Source organism: Giraffa tippelskirchi, chromosome 9, assembly GCF_054371585.1.
Source record: "Giraffa tippelskirchi isolate mGirTip1 chromosome 9, T2T-mGirTip1v1.2.pri, whole genome shotgun sequence".
Taxonomy (NCBI): Eukaryota; Metazoa; Chordata; class Mammalia; order Artiodactyla; family Giraffidae; genus Giraffa; species Giraffa tippelskirchi.
Genome location: NC_137283.1, coordinates 4,767,438 through 4,790,755, shown reverse-complemented (window position 1 = coordinate 4,790,755; position 23,318 = coordinate 4,767,438). Strand labels below are relative to the sequence as shown.

General features: G+C 43.6%; 1 protein-coding gene and 1 long non-coding RNA gene across 2 annotated transcripts in view; one reads left to right on the top strand and one right to left on the bottom strand.

The window, feature by feature from the left end:
• Positions 1-320: 320 nt before the first annotated feature.
• LOC145520515 (uncharacterized) lies at positions 321-3,656 on the bottom strand. Its single transcript, XR_014064534.1, has 2 exons — positions 3,520-3,656; positions 321-557 (listed from the first exon to the last, which is right to left on the bottom strand). It is a non-coding gene; the product is annotated as an uncharacterized LOC145520515 (long non-coding RNA).
• A 58-nt stretch (positions 3,657-3,714) lies between these two features.
• The window catches only part of LOC145520811 (uncharacterized), a 28,950-nt gene continuing 9,346 nt past the window's right edge, over positions 3,715-23,318 (top strand). Inside the window, exons 1-2 of the mRNA XM_081528277.1 lie at positions 3,715-3,812; positions 11,673-11,853. Coding sequence (XP_081384403.1) covers positions 3,715-3,812; positions 11,673-11,853 — 279 coding nt within the window. The remainder of the gene's footprint in view (positions 3,813-11,672; positions 11,854-23,318) is intronic.

The following is a 23,318-nucleotide window of genomic DNA, read 5'->3' as shown; positions in this document are numbered from 1 at the left end:
AGTTGCGGTATGTTCATACTGTACAGTGATGTGTGAATATCTCAAACACCAAGTTTGGTGAAAGAAAGCCAGATGGGAAAGAATACAGATTTTTTAATTCCATTTATATGAAGTTCAGAAAGTAAGTAAAGCTGAACAAGGGTACTAGAAGTTAGAGTCATGGCGATCCGTGGGGAGAAGGGCAGGTGTGTTGACTGATGAATGCATATGCAGTACTTTGGGGGTGTATGTCACAGTGTCTTTCTAGATCTGGGTGGTGTTAACGTTACCAAAAACTCGGCTTCTCTGCACCGGTGCTGGATCGAATCTCAGAAACAGAATTTTGGGTGAAATAGAAAAGGATAGCTTTATTGGTTTGCCAGGCAAGCAGCTCCCACCTCCAGCAACTGTGTATTCCAACCCGGGTGGACTTGCTGAGGAGTTTCATAGGAACGTCTCAGTGGTGAGGTTGCTGACAAGATGAGGGTGTGTGCCGTGTCTCAGGCAGTCTCTCCTGATCTTTATGAGCTTCTCTGTCCCTTTAGTCTTGCCTCCTTGGAAGAAAAGCTATCACCAACCTACACAGCATATTAAAAAGCAGAGATGTTACTTTGTCAACAAAGGTCCGTCTAGTCAAAGCTATGGTTGTTCTAGTAGTCATGTATGGATGTGAGAATTGGACCATAAAGAAAGCTGAGCACAGAAGAACTGATGCTTTTGAACTGTGGTGTTGGAGAAGACTCTTGAGAGTCCCTTGGACTGCAAGGAGATCCAGTCAGTCCATCCTAAAGGAAATTAGTCCTGAATATTCATTGGAAGGACTGATGCTGAATCTGAAACCCCAATACTTGGGCCACCTGATGTGAAGAACTGACTCACTGGAAAAGACCTTGATGCTGGGAAAGATTGAAGGCAGGAGGAGAAGGGGACGACAGAGGATGAGATGATTGGATGGTATCACCGACTCAGTGGACATGAGTTTGAGCAAGCTCTGGATTTGGTGATGGACAGGAGAGCCTGACATGCTGCAGTCCATGGGGTCGCAAAGAGTCGGACACAACTGAGCAACTGAACTGAGTCTTGCCTCAGGTGGTTTCTTGGCTGCTTCTCCCTTGATGAGCAATTGTTTGAGTCTGCCCTTTGAAACTCAAGGAAGGTCACTGAGGCTGGAATCTTCCCTACAAGGAACAGGAAAAAAAACAGGCTTCCGTTCCCAGGAACCCACAGGGCACTGCCCCCAGCCCAACCCCTCCCAGCACCGGGGTTTCAGTGACACAGATGTTTGCTTTGAGGGATTCACTGTGTCATTCCCTGAACTGTACAGCTATGTTTTGTGTACTTTTCTGTGTGTGTGTGTGCTTTGTTGAAAGACTAACAAGGAAACTTTAAAAAAAATTGAGTGGTCAAAAATATTCTAAAACTCAGTTTTTTAAATTAAAAATAGCAAGCTCCGGGAGTTGGTGATGGACAGGGAAGCCTGGCATGTTGCAGTCCATGGGGTCGCAAAGAGTGACCCAACTGAGTGACTGAACTGAACTGATCGTACAGACAGTGGGAAACAAAGTTACCCCTTCCACTAGAACTGTGAGGAATGTCCTACAAACTCTCTTCTCTAAAAAAAGAAAAAAAAAAGACATAAACAGAATGCCAACTGCTAATGGTTTCCACCTATTAATTGAGTGATTTCAGGTTAATTGTACAATTGTGTAATTTCATGTAGTTTTAGTGTTATGATGGGAAACCCAATTCATTTCTCAGAATAAATCAGTAGATGTATTTAAGATCCTTCATAAATGAAAGAGTTTTGGTTTTGATTTACTGCCCTGTCTCTAGAGCTTAGAACAATGCCTGCTACATAACAGATGCCGTGTAGGTATCTGTTGATGACTGCCAGGGAGAAATGCTTGGTTCTCTGAGATGATCTTATTAGGGTGTGGCCAGCACTCTTTCTTCATGTCTATTAAATGCAGCATTACAACTGTAAATAAGTTTTAGGCTATTTGGTATTTTTGTTACTCTTAGTTTCCTTGGGAACTGAGATGAGGCAGAAAAAGCAATATGGGCAAAGGCGAGGAAGTGGGACAGCCTGGGAACATGTGGCGAAGAGTGAGTAAGGTGCTCCCTTCCGTAAGGTGCTGAAGGGTGGGGGAGTGGGGGTTAATGATGTATGGGGGTAGAAATCAGAGTTTGGGGGAGAGAGATGGGTGGCATGGAACATCAACCATGACTACGGCTTCCATCTCCGCTCCCCAGGCCTGCCTGTCATAGCTCCACCCCCTGAAGCCACAGAGAAGACCCATGAAATGATCTAGCCCCATGGCAATGTCTGTATAGTTTTCCCCAAACCTGCAACATTTTCTCTAAAATGTATCTGAGTATCTAGAGAACATCAGTTGTCTAGTTTGGGGGGTGGGGGGCATATGATTGCTGCTGTGTGGTCCTACATGCTTGACAGTATGATTCAGTCTTTCATTCATGTAAAATGGATCTCTTTTCACAGGGGTTATGGGTACCTCTGCGATTCAGCCTTAACCTGGTTATTATTCCAAATGCCAAGGCTTTACAGTTAGCCTGGCCACGTTCTGTATGGCTTGGCACAGTCTCCCCGGTGAGTCTTAACGACAATCCAAAATAACACATAATCACACAGTGCCTCTTGGAATGCCTTGATTGAATGCATCAGAATGAAATGAATTCTATACACTTAAGCAAAAGATTTTAAAAATGTAAAGCAAGCACTACAAGCCCACATGGTCCCATTCCCATTGAGCAGGGCTGAATATGCAATTACATTTTGAACAATAGGTGTTCATAAATCAGGCAGCCTGCTCAAGAGACAACAGTCCTCTAATTAAATAAAAGGAGAATGAGTGTTTCTCTTTGCAGGGATTGTTGGTGGGATTAAAGGATTGTTCTGGAGCCCAGAACACGTAATGAGAGCCCTGGCTGCCTGCCTCCAAGCTCTGCAAGACCCCACCTGCTGAGACAGCCCCAGCCCCCAGGGGCCAACTCAGTTTCACAGAGTGGGAGGATTAAGGCAGACCTTGGCCATCACTCTCCCTCTGGTGCAGCTCTCATCCTCGGGGTCACTGTGTGAGCTTACAATTTGAGTCCTATACAAAGGTGCCGGGCTGGCAGAGCGGGCGGGGCAGAAATCCAATCCACCAGCTGGTGCCAAGTCACAGCCCTTGATGCAGGGCTGTCTGCCAAGGGGATGCCTGGTGCTAATTCACATAAAGATGCTCTCCGGACCCACAGCAGCCTGCCCATCTGTCCTGTGGGGTCAGGGACCCTCCTGTTTTACCCCAGTCTTGTTGTCACAGCTTCTAGTGTGCAGTTCCAGACTCTCTGGAGGGTACCCTGTGCTGCCTTGAAGCTGGAGCCTTGCTCCCAACACGGACTGGCTCCTGCCTGAGACCTCTTCTCTCCTGCTCTTGGTACAGTGGAGGTTCTGCCCCCTCTCAGGGTCCCTGCCCTGTCACATCCCCTCTTGGTGCTGAACAGTCTGTGTTTCTGAGCAAATGAAGATGACATCTCTACCATGATGGTATTGTGCAGATTTCTTCCCTGCCCCAAAACGCCTCTGGGCTCTGCCTCTTCATCCTTCCTTTCTCCCTAACCCCTGGCAACCACTGATCTTTTTATTGTCTCCATAGCATTCTAAAATGTTATGACCATATCCTTTTCTAAATTCTTAAAAGAAGATAAGAATTCAGAATTTTGAATGATATTCAAATGACAGAATTCTTACCCCAGATCACCCAGGAATACAGCTTTCCTGTACCTTTGGAGCAGAGCTGTGACAATAAGGATTCAAGTTTAATGGCCAAAAGGTGGGAAATAATCTAAGAACACTTACATGAGTTCTACTACACCATGCTGCCTCATAGAGAACCACTTAAAAAATATTTTTAAATTAAAAAAAATAAAAAGCACTATTGGGAAAGAATCTGCCAGCAATGCAGGAGACCCGGGTTTGAACTCTAGGTTGGGAAGATCCCCTGGAGAAGGGAATGACTACCCACTGCAATATTCTTGCTTGGAGAATCTCATGGACAGAGGAGCCTGGCAGGCTACAGTCCATAAGTCCATGGGCTTGCAAAGAATTGGACACAATTGAGCAGCTAACACACAGTTCTTAGGAGGCACTGTTGAGAACATTTATCATATACACAGAGTGTTATCACTTGGATGTTTCAGAGACCCCTCCCCATGCCTAGACAGTCATATCAGAAAGGACTCAAATTCCAGCTTCGGATTCTGAGGTCTTGTAAGACAACAAAGGGAGATCCACTTTGAGACAGATCAGGGTAGTACTTGGTTCTCACAGAGTAGGTCAGCAGCTGAGAAGCAGAGAAGTGCCACCATTGCTGTGCAGAGCAGGGGTCCTGCTGTCCTGGACCCGAGCTGGGTCCTCTCCTGGAAAAACAGGCACTGCTCACGCTTGGCTCAGAGGCACACATGCCAGGAGAGGCTGGCATGCTCTCCAGCTGCCGTGAAAAGCCCGGCTGGCCCTGGGAAGTGGAGCCAAGAACAGTTGGATGCTGTTCCCCTGGGAGCCCAGGTCCCCAGAGCAGGCTATTCTGGGAGGGAACGAAGAGCGGACAGCGGCCAGGCCCCAGGGGCCGGGTGTTGGCTGATGGGGTCCTGAGTGTCAGGGCAGGCCCTGTGTCCTGCATATCTCACCTCGCACCTAGTACTGTTAGACTCTCAGAGAATGCCTTCTGAGCGAGTGAATAAACAGAACTTCATGCCCAAAGAAAAGATCTCCTCGAAATGCTCAGACTCTTTCTCTGTACGGAGTTCTTAATATAGGCAGTCCCACAGATTGCTTCTCGGCTCCAGCTGTCAGCAGAATCAGGCCTATCGTTAGCGTGAGCGTGTATGGTTCCACCTGGCCCACTGTGAGCCTTTATGCTAGACAACATGCGTGCTGTGTCGCTGCAGTCCTGTCCAGCGCTTTGCAACCCTAGGGACCATAGCCCGCCAGGCTCCTCTGTCCATGGGATTCTCCAGGCAAGAATACTAGAATGGGTTGCCATGCCCTCCTCCGGGGGATCTTTCTAACCCGGGGATAGAAGCCACGTCTCTTACTTCTTCTGCATTGGCAGGAAGGTTCTTTACCACTAGCGCCACCTGGGAAGCCCATTTGGAGAGCCTTCAACTCTGGTCAAATGATACCCACAGTAAACATACCCCTGGGGCACGCAGAAGGTTGCTCAGGGCTGAGGTTTCTCTGTGCATACACGATTTTTACATTTTTTTCCATGTAGCATTTTAAAATTCAAAAACGATGTGGCTTGAATCAGAAACATAATAGACAAATAATATTAGTTCTCTTTCTGGCCCTGTTGCATGTATAAGGATAAAGCTCTGGGATTATTTTCATCTGAGAAAAGAATTACTATATTGCTATTGGGGTTAAAGCCATAAAAGTTATTTTGTCATTTTGTAGGTAATTCTGTAAGTAGAACACAGGGCATTAAATGCATGAAGCCTCTTCCGATTGCTCACAGAGCACAGTTTTATTTACAATTATGAGGGCAGAAGTGGGCTGTGTCAGTTGTAGTCACTTTTAGCATCAGTTTTGAGTCATTACAGTCCTAGTGCATTTTGGTGAGAATGTTTAGTTCTGCTTCTTGACTCAAAGACACTGAAGTGGCTTTCTTAGACCAGAGGTTGACCAACATTCTCTGTGAAGGGCCTGATGGTAGGTATTTTATGCTTTGCAGGCCATGTGGTGTCTGCCATCTACATGCCTGCGATACGTGAATGAAGGAGCATGGCTGTGCCTCCATAAAGCTTTATTTATGGACCTGATATGGGAATTTCATATAATTGATATGCATCATGAAGTGTGTCTTCCTTTGATTTTTTTTTTCAACCATTTAAAAATGTAAAGTCATTTATAGCTTATTGCTCTACAAAACACAGGTGGTATGAGACCCCCCTCAACCTCATACTAATAAGATTCACTTGCTTTTAACATTTTAATTTGTTTGGCTGCATAGGGCCTTAGTCGCAGCACACAGAATCTTTGTTGCTTCATGTAAGATCTCTCCTTGAGGCTCATGGACTTTAATTGTGGTGTGCAGGCCGTGTTGCCCAGAGGCATGTGGGGTATAGTTCCTGACCAGGGATTGAACCCATGTCCCCTGCATTTCATGGCAGATGCTTAACCACAGGCCCACCAGGGAAGTCCTGATTCACTTACTTTTTTGTCAGTTGGCTGGAATTCCATTCAGACCAGAGTCCCACCGCCTGGGGCCAAGCACCTCTCCCACCGCCCTCGGCTGCCACCGCACAGCCTGCCTCAGCAGCCACATACCTGAAGTTTCCATCTCCTCCTCTAGTTTTTAGAAATGGATAGAACTGTAGCTCAGCCAGTAAAGAATCTGTCTGCAATGCAGGAGACCTAGGTTCAGTCCCTGGGCTGGGAAGATCCCCTGGAGAAGGGAATGGCTACCCACTCCAGTATTCTGGCCTGGAGAATCCCATGGACAGAGGAGTCTGGCGGGTTACAGTCCATGGGATCACAAAGAGTTGGATACGACTGAGTGACTTTCACTTCACGTCATACCTTGGGGCATGAGTCTGGCATCATAAAGGCTGCCAGAGGAAAAGGTCATATAGTCCAGAAGTGTAGAGAGCTCAATTTCCAATGATGCAAACTTGGACAAGTCGGAAAAGGTAGAAGGGAGGTAACACAGTTACCATGGTAACAGTTTCAGGTACAAAATCATCTGCTGCATCCCACCTGGCTGAGTGTTTGCACCTGTTAAGTGGTTTGCCATACCCAGAAATGTTCCCCAGCTCCCAGAAGTGGCTTCCTTTGATTTCCTCTCTCTTTCCTTTTTCTGTCCTCTTCTTGCCCAAGGTTTGGACTTCCCAAACAAAGCACTTAATCCTTGCCTCGGGCTCTGTTCTCTGCAGAACCCTGCTAAGACGTTCTTAAGAAGATACACAAACACTAAAAACTTACCAGTCCAACAAAATAAAAGTAAAAACGTCTACCATTTGGTGTGCTCAAAATACACGGCAGCGATTCTGTATTCAACTGGGGCTAGTCAGGCCATGTAAACGCAAGAACCAGATAGGAAAGGTGCCAGCTGGGGCCAGGCTGCATCTAAAGAAGGGAGATTGAATCCAGCTTCAGGACTGACAATGCCAAGCAGGAAAGTGGGCTCAGGAGTCCCAGATCTTCCTATTCTTGAAATTTTTTTTTTTTTTAATTTTATACTGAAGTATAGCCAGTTAACAATGTTGAGATAGTTTCAGATGGACAACAAAGGGACTCAGCCATGCATGTACATGTATCCATTCTCTCCTAAACTCCCCTCGCATCCAGGCTGCCACATAACATCGAGCAGAGTTCTCTGTGCTATTCAGCAGGTCCTTGGTGGTTATCCATTTTAAATGTAGCAGTGTGTACATGTCGATCCCAAACTCCCTAACTATTCCTTCCCCCTATTCTTCACCCACCCCCTGGCAACCGTAAGTTATTTCTCGAAGTCTGTGAGTCTGTTTGTAAATAAGTTTATTTGTATCATTTCTTTTTAGATTATGAATATAAGGGATATGGCATGATATTTCTCTTTCTCTGTCTGACTTACTTCCCTCAGCATGAAAATCTTTAGGTCCATCCATGTTGCTGCAAATGGCATTATTTCATTCTTTTTAATGGCTGAATTAAATTAAAATTTTAATGGCTGAATTAAATTAAAAGACGCTTACTCCTTGGAAGGAAGGTTATGGCCAACCTAGATAGCATATTTAAAAGCAGAGACATTACTTTGCCAACAAAAGTCCGTCTAGTCAAGGCTATGGTTTTTCCAGTGGTCATGTATGGATGTGAGAGTTGGACGGTGAAGAAAGCTGAGCACCGCAGAATTGATGCTTTTGAACTGTGGTGTTGGAGAAGACTCTTGAGAGTCCCTTGGACTGCAAGGAGATCCAATCAATCCATCCTAAAAGAGATCAATCCTGGGTGTTCATTGGAAGGTCTGATGTTGAAGCTGAAACTCCAATACTTTGGCCACCTCATGCAAAGGGTTGACTCATTGGAAAAGACCCTAATGCTGGGTAGGATTGGGGGCGGGAGGAGAAGGGGATGACAGAGGATGAGATGGTTGGATGGCATCACCAACTCAATGGACATGGATTTGGGTAGACTCCGGGAGTTGGTGATGGACAGAGAGGCCTGGCGTGCTGCAATTCATGGGGTCGCAAAGAGTCGGACATGACTGAGCGACTGAACTGAACTGAACTGAACTGAATGGCTGAATAATATTCCACTGTATACACGTACCTCATCTTCTTTATCCATTCCTCTGTTGATAGACATTTGAGCTGCTTCCGTGTCTTGTCTGTTGTAAACAGTGCTACAGTGAACATTGGGCACACCTAAATACTTTAAGCAGTATTGTAACAACAGTCCTTCACAAGACAGATTTGCCCTGTTGATAAATTACAGCAATGTTCTAAGACATTTCTAGACTCCTGAAAGCTGATCTTTCTGTTCTTCAAGACTAGTTGCCAATCTCAAATTCCGTATGAATTTTCCTTACTTTTAAATGTTGGAAACTAATTTTAAAACTTTAAATTCCATATAGGGTTAAGCCTGTGGGCTGGCACCATGGGCCATCCAACCTCTGGCCTGTAGTCTACCGCAGGGAGCATGCATTGGAAACATTCTAAAGTGTGTGAGAAATGACTAAGGAGAATTGGGGAGGGTGTCACTAACAGGTGTGTCTCAGGTGTGGCCATTTTTCTCTTGCCAGTTCCCCAGGAAAAAGAACAAAGCTCTCAGCTGTTCACATTTAGGGTTCCGTTTTTTTTTTTGTTGTTTTTTTTTAGTTTGAGAAGGCCACTCAAACTATGGCCAATGCTTTAAAATTTTTTTTTTATTTTTATTTATGTATGTATTTGGCTGTGCTGGGTGTTAGTTGTGGCATGCAGGGTCTTCCTTGCAGCATACACACTCTTAGCTGTGGCATATGGGACCTCAATCCCTGACCAGGAATTGAACCCAGTCTACCTGCAGTCGGAGCTCAGAGTCTTAGCCCCTGAACCAGCAGGGAAGTCCACCAGGGCTTTGTTCTGTCTCTTAAATTGCAAGCACTTGGCCTATGGCTTTTGGAAAAAGTGTGTACCCCAGTGCTGGGGTGGCATTTACAATGTGGCTCAAGACAGGAAGTGACAGCTGACATCTTTTTTCAGGCTCACACTTGGGGTTTGCCTCTCCTCTGATAGATATCCCAGCAAGGAGGAATCTTACTTGCTTATAGCCTTTGATTTCATGTTTATGTTTGTGTAAATGTGAATCCTGCATTCAGCTTACATTTATCTTCTTTATCCTTACTCTGACCTTACGTTTATCCCCAGGTAATACATTCAGTTTTGCCCTATTCCACCGAGGAGTCCTCTACACTGAGCACAATTATTCTGTCTCATAAAATCTTCCTTCTTTTAGGTTAAAACCGTTCGGCTCCTGTAACCGTTCTTCCCAAGGCATTATTTCCAAGTTTCTACCCCCCGCCTCTGACTATTTCTTAGTCTTAACTGAACCTGTTCTCTAAATCTTTTAGGACCTGGAACCATAAATTGAATAAACCTTGTAGGAAAGACCTGATTAGTATAGAGCAAAATTAAATTATCAGTTTCCATACACAGGATATTAAATCTTGATTCATTTAGTCCAATACTGCCTTCACTTTTCAGGTCTCTGGGCCACACTGTGGATACATCTTATACTCAGCTGCACAGGAATTAGTTGTATGGATTCTTTTGAATTTGTATACATTTCTGAATTCATTTCAAATTTGCTCTGTTTTATATTTATAGTTTTCCTTTGCTCCATTTTCATCATCAGCTTATTTTTTTGGTGTACATATATCACAAGCTGCCTCAAATATTTTTGGAAATGAGATAGAGTATGAAGAAGTAATATAGAAGACTCTATAACCAATCATTTTTATTTCTCAGACTTACAAAGCAATGTTATTTTCTCCAAACCAGCCTGGATTAAGGATTCACATTTTAACATTGCTTTGGCAGCTTATTGATTCATATTTGCTTACAGAAATGAGTCCCATGGAGATGTCTGCTGGGTAATATGTTGTCTTAACTCTCTCTCTCTATATATATATATATATATTTATACTTTTATAATATTTATATATGTATATACACACTTATATATGTATATATATCTGTATATGGGTCTACACATATAAAAAGAGCATACATTTCTTGAAATGGCCTCTAATTCAGAATTCTTAAAGTTTACAGCTGTCATTTTCACTGCTTTAGAATGGGTATTGTTCATTGCCATCTGTTCCTGTCTCATTTTTCAATTCTACAGTTATATTTTCATGACTTATTTTATCAGAAATCTTAAGAGCCCCGACTGGCCTATGTCAAACCATCTGGTTAATAACCAAGTCAACCCAGCCCCGAAGACATGGACAGACTGTCTTCCAGAGTTTAGATGGGATCAGGTGAGGTTTGACCAATGAAACAGAACCACTAGGAGTGGTATTTATTGTCTTTTAGTTGCTAAGTCAAGTCTAACTCTTTTGCAAGCACATCAGGCTCCTCGTACAAGGGATTCTCCAGGCAAGAATACTAGAGTAGGTTGCCATTCCCTTCTCCAGGGGATCTTCCCAACCCAGGGACTGTACCCACACCTCCTGCATTCCAGGCAGACTCTTTACTGCTGAGCCACCAGGAAAGTCCAAGAGTGATATAGAATAAATTGCTTTTTTTTCACCAAAATTTGACCACTCACAACGAAGGGAGGCAGTTAAGAAGTTTATGTATGAATGTTGTCTCTGACTCGGGTGCTGAGCCTGAAGTCAGCAGCAGGGCAGGCAATCAAAGAAAGAAAGATAGATGTGAGGTGGGGGAGAAGAGAGACAAGCAGATCCAGGGCTGGAAGCTTTCAGCTTCAGTGATGTGAGTGGCCTGCAGGAGAAAGCGTTGCTTCATGGGGTCACTGAGCCTGCACCTGGTCTGGGAGCTGGGACCTGAAGGGAGGAGCAGAGTACCGGGCCCCGCCCACATCCGCCAGGTGAGGCCAGAGCAGCCGTCACACAGGTGAGCTACGATGGGGTGCGGTGCCTGCCCGGGTGCCCACACTGCCCTTCAGCGTTTGAGAAGAGTATGATTTATGCCTGACTTCCAGATCCCACCGTTTATGTTTCTTGTGGCCCAGGCTAAGCTGGAATTATTCAATGGAGGGAATCCTGATAAACACAGTTCCTGCTCAGCTAAATTGACATGGCTCCAACCTGCCACACAGAGGATCAATTCAACCTCGTTTTCCCTAGAGACAGTCTGACGCTCCCTTGGACTGCAAACCAATCAATCCTAAAGGACATCGACCCTAGTCACTGGAAGGACTGATGCTGAAGCTCCAATCCTTTGGCCACCTGATGTAAAGAGCTGACTCACTGGAAAAGACCCTGATGCCGGGAAAGATTGAGGGCAGGAAGCAACAGAGGATGAGATGGTTGGATGGCAACACAGATTCAATGGACATGAGTTTGAGCAAAAGCTCTGGGAGATGGTTAAGCACAGGGGAGCCTGGTGTGGGGCAGTCCATGGGGTCACAGAGAGTCACACACAACTTAGCGACTGAACAGCAGCAACCTTCTGAATTAAGAGTTTTGTGATTTTCCTTCCTGTCCTAGACCCTTGTCGGGTACCTCTGGCCCACTTCCCCGCTGTGTCCTGGCCAGGACAGACGTGACGGCTGATACCTTGGCGTTGTGGGCTCAGACTCAGGAGCAGGCCATGCTTCAGGAGATGGAGAAGGACGCCGGGCTGGAATCCCAGATGCCAGATGAGGTCGTTTCTCCCCCTCCCCCTTGGGTGAGGACTGCAGCGCGGTGGTTCTCATGGTGGTTCCCAAGTAAACAGCCTGCTTCCTGGCTTTCTCTAATCAGGGTGGCAGGGGAATGTGGCCACCTCTGCAGCAGCCTTCCTGCGCTGACAGCACTGTTTGTTCTTCCCATCCCTCTGGGGAGAAGTCGTCTTATCTTTTCTGTGCAACATATTTGGGGAAAACACATTTTTCTCTCTTATAGGAATGGATTATTGTGTTTCTTGAGACTAAAAAGGAAAGCCTTTCTGGACCCAAACCCTGACTTAAAAAACCGTCTAAATTCCTCTTACATAGCAGGAAAAAAGGCTATTTTTATTCAAAATGGGTGGTACATTTTGAAACATTCTGTGCACTCAAAATAGTGTATATATGTGTGTATGCGTGTGTGTGAGTGAGTGAAAGAGAGAGACAGACTTTGAACAATTTTCCAAGAACTTCCCCTACGTTGGAGGTTTCCCAGGTGGCTCAAATGGTAAAGAATCTGCCTGCAATGCTGGAGACCAATTGTTTTAAATAGCCTGGGAATTTGTTGGTATTGGTTGAGGTGTGCAGGGTTTTGATGAAAAACTTTAACGGGCAGTTAAATGCAGTTTAATTAAAAATTATCTCTGTACAGGAATTACTTGTATGAAGGCATCCTACGCTTAAGTCCACTGGTTTGTGGCGATGACCCTTATGAGAAAGAAGTTTTATATATATATTTGTATATATAGTAAGGAAATTTGTCTTGAACTCTGTGTTTCAGCTGTCTTTCTCAGGCTTTCAGGGGGCTTCCCATTTTTCCCTTTCATTATAACAAAGAGCTGTAGGCATTTCCTCTCAATAATACAGCTGCATACGCAGGACTATGGGTCTCTCTTCCTTCCTCTATCTTTTCTGTGAGGCTAATGAAGGCTGCCAAATTGTGGAGAGGGTGGAGGTGGCTCTGGGTCTTTCACTGATTAGAATCATGTATTGTTTCTTTCCAAAAATTCCACTGTATAGTGAGGCTATGTGTACATTTTTTTTTTTAAAGATTTCTTTTTATGTGGACTGTTTTTAAAGTCTTCATTGAATTTGTTACAATATTCCTTCTGTTTTATGTTTTGGTTTTCTGGCTGCGACACATGTGGGATCTTAGCTCTCTGACCAGGAATCAAACCTGCGCCCCCTGCATTAGAAGGCAAAATCTTAACCACTGGACTGCCAGGGAAGTCCCTATGTGTACATTTTTACTTTTGGGACAAAGTTGGTGAACCACAATTAGTGTGTGTGTTCAGTGTCTTATTGTCCATGAAAATATTTTCTGCTGTCAATGTTAATTAAATAGGCAATAGTACAATTGTTTGCTAAGCTGAAAACAAGAAGCTCTGTTTGGAATCAGCAGTGAGTCCTCGAGAATTTGCTAAGTTAGCTAGTGAGAGGGTCATGCAATTAACCAGGGTACCAAACAGAAAGAACTAATGGCAACAAGTGAGTCATACAGTGAATTTTGGGAATTTAAAACAAGGAGGAATTAATTCTCTGATTTGGGGAATTGGAGCTTTATTGAGGTCAAGTGGAGTTGAGATGAGCCTTCAGGATAAGTAGAAAGAGGATAAGAGATGAATAAACTTGTTTAGAGAAACAAGTACTGACATTGGCTGGGCTAAGAGCTCCTGCTTCCTTTTTCATAGATGTTTCATCATATTTTTCTTGTATTGGAACAGGTTAGAACACTGCTTTGGGGGTGTATTTATAAGCCAGGTTATATAGATCAGAGCACGGATGACAGTGATGCCCAAGATCTAATATGCAGAGCTAACTAAGTGAGCACCTACTATCTTCCAGTTGCTTTGCATAGATTTTCCCATTTAACCTTCACAACCAACCTGCAAAGGAGATACCTTTAATATGTCCATTTGAAGCTTCAAGGGATCAGATAATTTGCAAAAGTCATGGTCAGTAGGTGATGCAATAAGGATTAAAATGCTGGCTAATTCTGGAGACTGAATTCTTTTCTAAAAAAATATTTGTATACAATTCTTAAAGGTTCCTTTCCATTTGCAGGTATGACAAAATATTGGCTACAGTCCCCGTGTTGTAAAATACATCCTTAAGTCTGTCTTACAGCCAAGTGTTTGTACCTCCCAGAGCCCACTCCTGTCTTGCCCCTCACCCACTTCCTTCTCCCCACTAGTAACCACTGGTTTGTTCTCTGTATCCGTGAGTCTGCTTCTTTTCTATTATATGTACTAATTCCTTGTAGTTTTTAGATTCTACATATAAGTGATACTATGCAGTATTTGTCTTTCTCTGACTAGTCTCACTTAGCATAATGCCCTCCAATTCCACCCATGGTCCTGCAGACATAAGATTTCATCCTTTTTATGGCTGAGTAATATTTCATTGCATATATGGAGCACATCTTCTTTATTCATTCATCTGTTTAGTAGGTGGCTTCCATGACTTGGCTACTGTAAATAGTGTCACTGTGAAGAGATGGAAGTCTTAAATATGCTCCTCTCCTGCCTTAACAAAGCATGTGATGCCTCCTGTTCTACTGTAGGTATATCTGAAATTTGCTCTGGCCAATCTGTAGGCTTCTCATTTGTCTTCCAGGATGCTCATGTTCCTTGGGTGTGGACTCAAGTGACTCCCTTTGTTGTCTGTCCTCCTCCGGGGCTCCTCATCATCACCAGAGCCCCCTCCTACCCTCTGGCTGTGATGCTATAAGCTCTTATAGCTGAAAGCTACCTGATTTTTTATTTATCTGATTCACATTAGGAATCATCTGAGATTAATCTTTCAGTGGTTTTTAGTCCAGTTTTGATTTTCCAACTGTGTCTTGTGAAAGCATGAACTCTCACACGTCACGAGTCTCTAGATAGCTGAGTATAACGTGGCACCTGAGAATGAAGTCTCAGGGTCCATCCTAATCCCAGAAAGGTCTTCTAAGATGTTAGTTCAAAATAACATAACCTGCCTTTTTTAAACCTGTATTTTCTAAAAGGTTAATTGAAATTGGCCAAGGCCTCCATTATTAGTTTCCTGGGATATGATGTTCATTCATCTCATTGTGGGTCCTAGATCCTGAGTTAACATTCAAATAGAAAGCATGGGGACTTCCCTGGCAGTTCAGTGGTTAGAATCCACCTTCCAAGGCAGGGGACTCAGGTTCAAACCCTGGTCGGGGAACTAAGATCATCCATGCCATGGGGTAACTAAGCCCACGTGCCACAACTAGAAAAGCCTGTGTGCACCACAATGAAGACCCAGCACAGCCAAAAAAAAATTAAAAAAGACAAGGTGGGTGGACTGGGAAGATCCAAAATATGCCTAATAGAAATTCTGGAACAAGAAACTTGAAAGAATGGAGGAAAGACAATAAGGAGATATATATATATATATATATTTTAAGAAAGAACAGGTAGGACTAGCTTCAAGCAATCCATGTTGAAATCCTGACTTGCTACTCTTTGGTGGGCTAACACCTTCAAGCTATGATAAGAGTGCAGGTCTCTTACTCCGAAGCCCATGTTCCTTCCACTAAACTGCAGACACATTTCTTTGGCAGGACCACACAAGGAGGAACAGGGGTTTTTCTGGCTGTTGAGAAAAAGCTTTGCTAATGGGCCCAGGATGATCCACCTCCACCAAAACATCATGGACTGAGGCTTGAATACTTCTCTGCACAAAATAGCATCAGCCACATGGCCTGGGCACCTGGCCACACATCTCACTTCTTTCGGCATGAGCTTCCCACTTTTTTGCAGGTGGAAAGTTACTAGTATTAATACCAGCGTGTGGTGTACGTGATCCCTCCCGGGGAGAGCAGGGCCTAATTGCATTGACAAGCAGCCACCTGCAGGAATAAAGTGTCCGTTCAGCACAGCACACAGAGGGGGCCGGCAGAGCTTCTTAAACTGCTCAGCTGTCCCTGTGGACATGCAGTTCGGTTCATATGTATAGGGGGATGTGTGAACACTTGATTTGTATGTACGTGACAGGGACTGAGGAGGAAGAAAAGGCAGAGAAAGGCAGAGAAGAACAATCATCCTTACTGCAGCCTTGCCAGAACATTCAGAACCTGTGAAAATGTCTCTTTAAAGCCATGAGAAATGTGTGTGCCACTGTAATATCCTAGCTGGGCTTCCCAGATGGCTCAGTGGTAAAGAATCCACCTGCCAGTGCAAGAGACGTGGGTTCCATTCCTGGGTCAGGAAGATGCTTTGGACGAGGTCTGGCAACCCACTCCAGTATTCTTGCCTGGGAAATCCCATAGACAGAGGAGACTGGTGGGTTACAGTCTGTGCGGTAGCAAATGGTTGGACATGACTGAAGACTGAGCATGCATATACAATATCCTAGTTATAATTTCTTCCTGGAGTAGTTGGGGACCTAGTTATATAGCTAATATTGCCACAGGCTTACACAGGACTGAACACGCCAAGTCTGCTCTAAACAGTGTTTAGTTTCTTGTGTCATTCAAAGTGAAGCCAGTTTAGTAAATATGAAATGAGACTTTAAAAATGATGAGATTCTTCCTTTATTTGGATATCTTCCTGTGTTCTATCTTTAAAAAATTGTCCCACTTTGTGAAAAAAAAAAGGTGAATCTCCCTTGATTTTATTTTTATGAACTGAATTATAAGACTATCTAGGGATTTTAGATTTTGTTGTTGTTTTTAAAACATCTTGGGAAAGAGTAAAAGTGGAATTCTAAATGAGCAGAGGGAAATAATGGTGACCCAATTAGCTGAAGATACTACAAGTGCCCTACAACCTTAAGAATTGAAACTCATCTCCTATCAGAATTGACTTTCTTGCAAATAATAATTATAAAAAATACTCTAGCAATCTGAAATTGGCATGAGAAGTTATTAGAATGCAAGAAAAACAAAGGGTCTGTTTCATAATTTCAGCTTGGTTTGACAGCAATTAAATTCTTGCTCTTCGTGGAGGAGAAAGCCTTTTATAAGGCTCCGGCTCAGGAGATCAATACCATTTTTTTCTGTCTTTGCCCTTTGCTTCTTCTCTTGGTCGACTTTTTAATAACCTTCCCTCAGCTAACAGTTCCCTCCTCTTGCTTTTGGTAAAACAGTTGTCATGCAGAACTCAGATAATGGCCCAAAGGTCCCAGAAATTGCAGCCAGGCTGACATTGGTCAGAATATGCACCCTCTGGCACCAGTTTCACCACTGATAAAATGGGAATGATGACCATTCCAGCTTCAAAAGGTTGTTGAGAGAATTACTGAATTATTACATAAAGCAAATCCCTAGCATAGTGCCTGGCACTTTGGAACTGCTTATTAACACAGAGGAATTACTGTATTACTTTCAAGATACCGAATGTACATTTTCTTCCTTAATAAAGTGGTAACTTCTAAGCTCTCCAGAGGCTTTACTAGGTATGTTGTTTGTAATTTTTTATCCAGATATAATTATATACAGTTAAAAACACTGAAGTATTCATTCTGATTATATGATATGTTATATGTGTGTGTGTTACTCAGTCACGTCTCACTCTTTGCGACCTCATGGCCTGTACCCCGCCAGGCTCCTCTGTCCATGGGATTCTCCAGGCAAGAATACTGGAGTGTGTTGCCATTCCCTTCTCTAGGGGATCCTCCAAACCCAGGGATTGAGTCCATGTCTCCTGCATTACAGGTGGATTCTTTACCTTCTGAGCCACTGGGGAAGCCCATTATGTGTGTGTGTGTGTGTGTGTGTGTGTGTGTATTTGCTATGATCTGAATATTTGTGTCCCCACAAAATTCCTGCCTCCCAAAGACGATGGTATCAGTAGGTGAGACGTTTGGGAGATGATTAAGTCATGAGGATGAAGCCGTCATGAATGGGATTAATGCTCAGGAGACCTCACAGGGTATCCTAACCTCTCCCACCGCCGAGGATTCAGACAGTCTGTGACTTGGATAAAGGGCCCTCACCTGACCAAGCTGGCCCCCTGCTCTCAGACTCCTGGCCTCCAGAACTGTGAGCAATAAATTTCTGTTGTTTATAAGCTGCCTAGTCTGCGGTATTTTGTTACAGTGACCTAAACCTACCTTTGGGGGTTCTGAATTTTGTAGGGACACAAATATTCAGATAATAGCAAATAAATACATACATATATAGATTACACATACATATCTATCATCTATCTATATTTATAAATATAGGCAGGTGTTATGTAGGTAAAGGTAAATAGAAAGCAGACAGACAGGAAATACAATGATCCCTGTTACAGGTACAGATTCCTAGGGTTCTTTGCAGCCTCATTACTGCCCGTACAACCTCGTTGACTTTGTCCCCAGTGGACCGAGTGGACCTTTCCTGGAGTTACTGTCAGAGCACTGAGAGCTGGCCCTTCATGAGCTGACTCGCTCCTTTACAAACAGTTATCATACCTGCTTGGTAATACATATTGTTTGTGCCAGAACACTTGGTTGTAGACTGGTTTTCATTGCAACCTGGTCATGACAGTAGGGGAGAGAAGCCAGATACCCTCACATACCACCAACAGATGGAAGCTACTCTGCTTACCAAATAGGTAGGGTGGTCATGAATGACACAACTGACTTAGCACAAAAATCAGTCTATTTCAAGAAATTGAACTGTGAAGAAGAACGATAAAGCAGTGCCGCTTTTCCATTGACCTGAGCATCTTCAAATGGCATGAGGTGAGAGTCTTTATTTTTTAGCATCCGTTTGTGGTTTATGCTACTGGATGTACACTAAAATTCAGCTTCCCCTTTCTAATTCCAAGGAATCCCATTAGAGTCATGGTGTATATCCAGTGAGGATCACATCTCACTGATGCTCTTACCGATCTGATCTTGTAGGTCTCAGACCTGTTCCCTGCTTTGTGGACTTGTGTCTTCATTTCCTGCTGGAAAACAGTCCTGAAGGCTGTTTGATCCTGCTGTGTTTAGAACCGTGCCCTTACAGGGTTTTGTTCCGTGTTTGTTTGGTTCTTTGGTGGATATGGACTTCCCTGTAGCTCATACGGTAAAGAATCTGCCTGCAATGCAGGAGACGCGGGTTCGATCCCTGGGTCGGGAAGATCCTTTGGAGAAGGGAATGGCAACCCACTCCAGTATTCTTGCCTGGAGCATCCCATGAGCCTGGTGGGCTACAGTCCGTGAGGTTGCAAAGAGTCGGACATGGCTGAGTGACTAACACCGCCACCTTGGTGGATATTTTGCTTTCCTATTTTTACTGTGTCATTTTTTTGAACCTTTAAGAACCGGGGGGGTGTGGGTTGAATTATACAGGGCTGCCCCGGCTCATCCCATCCGTACCTTCCCTTCATGAAGGTTTGGTGTTCATAGATTCTTACTGCCCGTTGAGCTCATTCAGGCCAAAATTGGAACTTGGAATCCAAGGCCTGGATTTTTTTCTGACTCAGTTTCCTGTGTTCTGAAAAAAAAACTCCTTTTCCCTATATTAATTGTCGTTCTTCTTTTGTTAAGACTTAAGTGGTGTGAAGGTAAATTCTCATGTTCTCTTCGAATCCCGACTTGAGCCTTTTAAAATCCTGGAAGCATCCCAAGCAGTGAATTGTGTTCCAGCCCTTTCCGAGCATCATTCACTGCTCTCATTTCACAGATGCAAACACAAAAACACATCCTTTTGTACACGCACTCATAAATATTTTCCCAAGGTCAGGAATAATAGTGTCAGGAAGGCCTTATTTTACCAAAGAACAGGATGTTCTGATAAACTCAATATTCTGAGAATTATCATATGTACCTATCAAGGTTCCTGCCATCAAGCCTCCTACTCTCTCTCCACTGAGAAAGCGGAAAGCCCTTCATCTGTCCTCACTACCTTCTAAGCTGTTCTCATCCAAGGAATCCAAGAATTGGCTCGATGTTTCACAAATTGCGCAAGATTTAAATTAGAAAGGAAAAGAAGGAAGCTTTTTCGAATGAGACTTTTTCAAGTTGTTCCAGTGTGTTCATCACAGGACTATTTCTGCATTGACCTTAGTATTGTTTTGTTTTTGCCTTTGCCTTTCATCTTGATGTCCAGCAGCTCTAGAATGTCTGGTTTTCATTACTGGCTGGACTCCTGCCTTAGTCAGGCTTTGGTTGGCCTCACTGCCATTGTTATATTTTTGGTGGTGAGCGGGCTGTGCTGCCTTGTCTCAGCCAAAAGCTGCTCCTAACCCAAAGAATTCATCTCAGGGGAGCCTGAGTCTAGGTCACTGTGTTTGCATATCTCATGTGTTTAAATAAAAGTGCTCTGACTCTGTGAGATGTTATTAGATATTCTTTGAACAAAAAACAATGCCCTTTTTCTACTACAGTAATCTAAATATATATATATATGAGAAAAATAGTAAGCACACGTGTAGTGTTATTATTACCCAATAATTTGACTTTCAAATCATAAGAAAAACAGGAAGTTGCAAATAGCTGGTGCAGATATGAACATTATTCCATCACTCCCAGGAAAGACTGCCTGAAAAAGTGTGGATTTTCCATAATTCAGAATCTGGTTCAGATACCTTCCCAAGAGTGACATGACTCTTCGACTCAGAAAATGCTAGCACACAAGGGTTGAGCACCACAGATTTTGGAGTCAAAGATACTCTTCGGCTTTTGTCCAGCTGAGGTCTCCTGAGCTGAGCACATTCCTTGTATATTTGGGATCTGGTTATTTCCTCTATGGGCTTCCCTGGTGGCTCAGATGGTAAAGAGTCTGCCTGCAGTGCAGGAAACCCAGGTTCAATCTCTGGTTTGGGAAGGTCCCCTGGGGAAGGGAATGGCTACCCACTCTAGTATTCCTGCCTGGAGAATTCCATGGACAGAGGAGCATGGCAGGCTACAGCCCATGGGATCTCAAAGAGTCGGACGTGACTGAGAGACTAACACTTTCACTATTTCCTCTATAAATGAGAATCCAAATATCTTGCTCATAACATCATTGTAAAGATCTAAGGGTATGATGTATACATACAAACACACATAGCAGGCAAGATGGAGCAAAAATGATAACTATGATTATCCTAAGAATGATTATAAAGCAAAATTTATAGAAAGAGATGTTAAGAGACTCAGATACTCGTAACTCACAGAAGTCAAATTATCAGTTCAGTCACGCAGTCATGTCCGACTCTTTGTGACCCCATGGACTGTAGCACGCCAGGCTTCCCTTCCATCACCAACTCCCGGAGCTTGCTCAAACTCATGTCCATTGAGTCAGTAATGCCATCCAATCATCTCATCTTCTGTCGTCTCCTTTTCCTCCTGCCTTCAATCTTTCAGCATTCAACCCTCCAGCATCAGGGTCTTTTCCAATGAGTCAGTTCTTTGCATCAGGTGGCCAAATGATTGGAGCTTCAGCTTCAGCATCAGTCCTTCCAATGAATATTCAGGATTTATTTCCTTTAGGATTGATTGGTTTGATCTTCTTGCAGTCCAAGGGACTCTTAAGAGTCTTCTCCAACACCACAGTTCTAAAGCATCAATTCTTCAGTGCTTAGCTTTTTTTGTGGTCCAACTCTCACATCCATACATGATTTCTGGAAAAACCATAGCTTTGACTAGATGGACCTTTAGTTGGCAAAGTAATATCTCTGCTTTTTAATATGCTGTCTAGGTTTGTCATAGCCTTTCTTCTAAGGAGCGAGCGTCTTTTAATTTCATGGTTGCAGTCACCATCTGCAGTGATTTTGGAGCCACCAAAAATAAAGTCTGTCACTGTTTCCATTGTTTCCCCATCTATTTGCTGTGACGTGATGGGACCAGATGCCATGATCTTAATTTTTTGAATGCTGAGTTTTTCACTCTCCTTTTTCACTTTCATCAAGAGGCTCTTTAGTTCCTCTTCACTTTCTTCCAAAAGGATGGTGTCATCTGCATGTCTGAGGTTATTGATATTTCTCCCAGCAATCTTGATTCCAGCCTGTGCTTCATCCAGCCTAGCATTTCACATGATGCACTCTGCATATAAGTTCGGAGAAGGCAATGGCACCCCGCTCCAGTACTCTTCCCTGGAAAATCCCACGGATGGAGGAGCCTCGTAGGCTGCAGTCCACCAGGTTGCAAAGTCAGACAGGACTGAATGACTTCACTTTCATGTTTCACTTTCATGCATTGGAGAAGGAAATGGCAACCCACTCCAGTGTTCTTACCTGGAGAATCCCAGGGACGGGGGAGCCTGGTGGGCTGCCGTCTATGGGGTCGCACAGAGTCAGACATGACTGAAGTGACTTAGCAGCAGCAGCATATAAGTTAAATAAGCAGGGTTACAATAGACAGCCTTGATGTATCTCCTTTCCCAATTTGTAGCCAGTCCATTGTTCCATGTCAAATTATATTTAGAAACTATGTTGCGCAAATAAGATGACAAGGAGAAATGGTCAAATCTAGGATGGAAATTTTAAATGAGTCAGGTTATGGCAATCTAAGGTTCCCATCTCATGAGATGAGTGTAGCTGACTCCAGGACCACACAGGTGGATTCAGGGGAGAAAGGCACCCGTGATCTCAGGAGAGCATCATAATTCCTTTCAGCTCGCTCAGCAACTTTCGTCCCTGACGCAGTCTTTAATTACTCTAAGATCTTCAGTCTGTGTCTAGGCACGTCCTCCCGGTATGTGCATCACACCCTCTCATTAAGATGGTGGTATATATTTCTTTTACAATTTATTTTTGGGGAAGAACAGCTGTGTTCACTCATATGTGATAATATAGTGGGGAGACTCAGGTTGGCAATTAGATTTCCTGTTATTCACACGCCAAAAAGTGCGCTGACCTCAGAACGTCTCTGCCGGTTCTACTCACATGCACGTAAGCAAGGAGCAGAATGGCTGAGCAGTGGGGGAAGGTGGGGGGGGCTGGGCTTGGGCACAAATATTTGTTGACGCTGCTTTAGAGCCTGCACGATAGCCAGGGCTCGTAAAGTAAAAGATTGTATATAATCTTTGATCATTGTTTGTCTAAACCTTTTTCTCACAAAAGCAGAAACCATAATATGCAACCTCTCCAGTTTTTTGCACCTCCCTCTTAACTCAACCAGCATCAGCTTTCTTTGCATATCTCCAAGTAGACCAGCTCCTAGAAGCTGATTGATTAATTAATTGATATTTTTAGATTAGTTCTTTAAAAATGTTTTTAATGACATTTATAGTTTATATAGTTGATTTACAATATTGTGTAAGTTTCAGTTGTATAGCACAATGATTCAGTTGTATATATATAACTTCTAGAGTAAATATATTCTAGAAGCTGATTTACTGAATGACCATTTTGCCAAAGACAAGTGAGTATAAGTAATTGAGTATAAGAATGTATTATTACCTTAAAAAGGAACAAAATTGTGCCATTTGCGGACACGTGGATGAACCTGGAGACTTATACAGAGTGAAGTAAGTCAGCAAGACGAAAACAAGTATCGTATATTAACACATATATGTGGAATCTAGAAAAGTGGTGCAGGTGAACCGATTTGCAGGCAGGAATAGAGGACACAGATGTAGAGA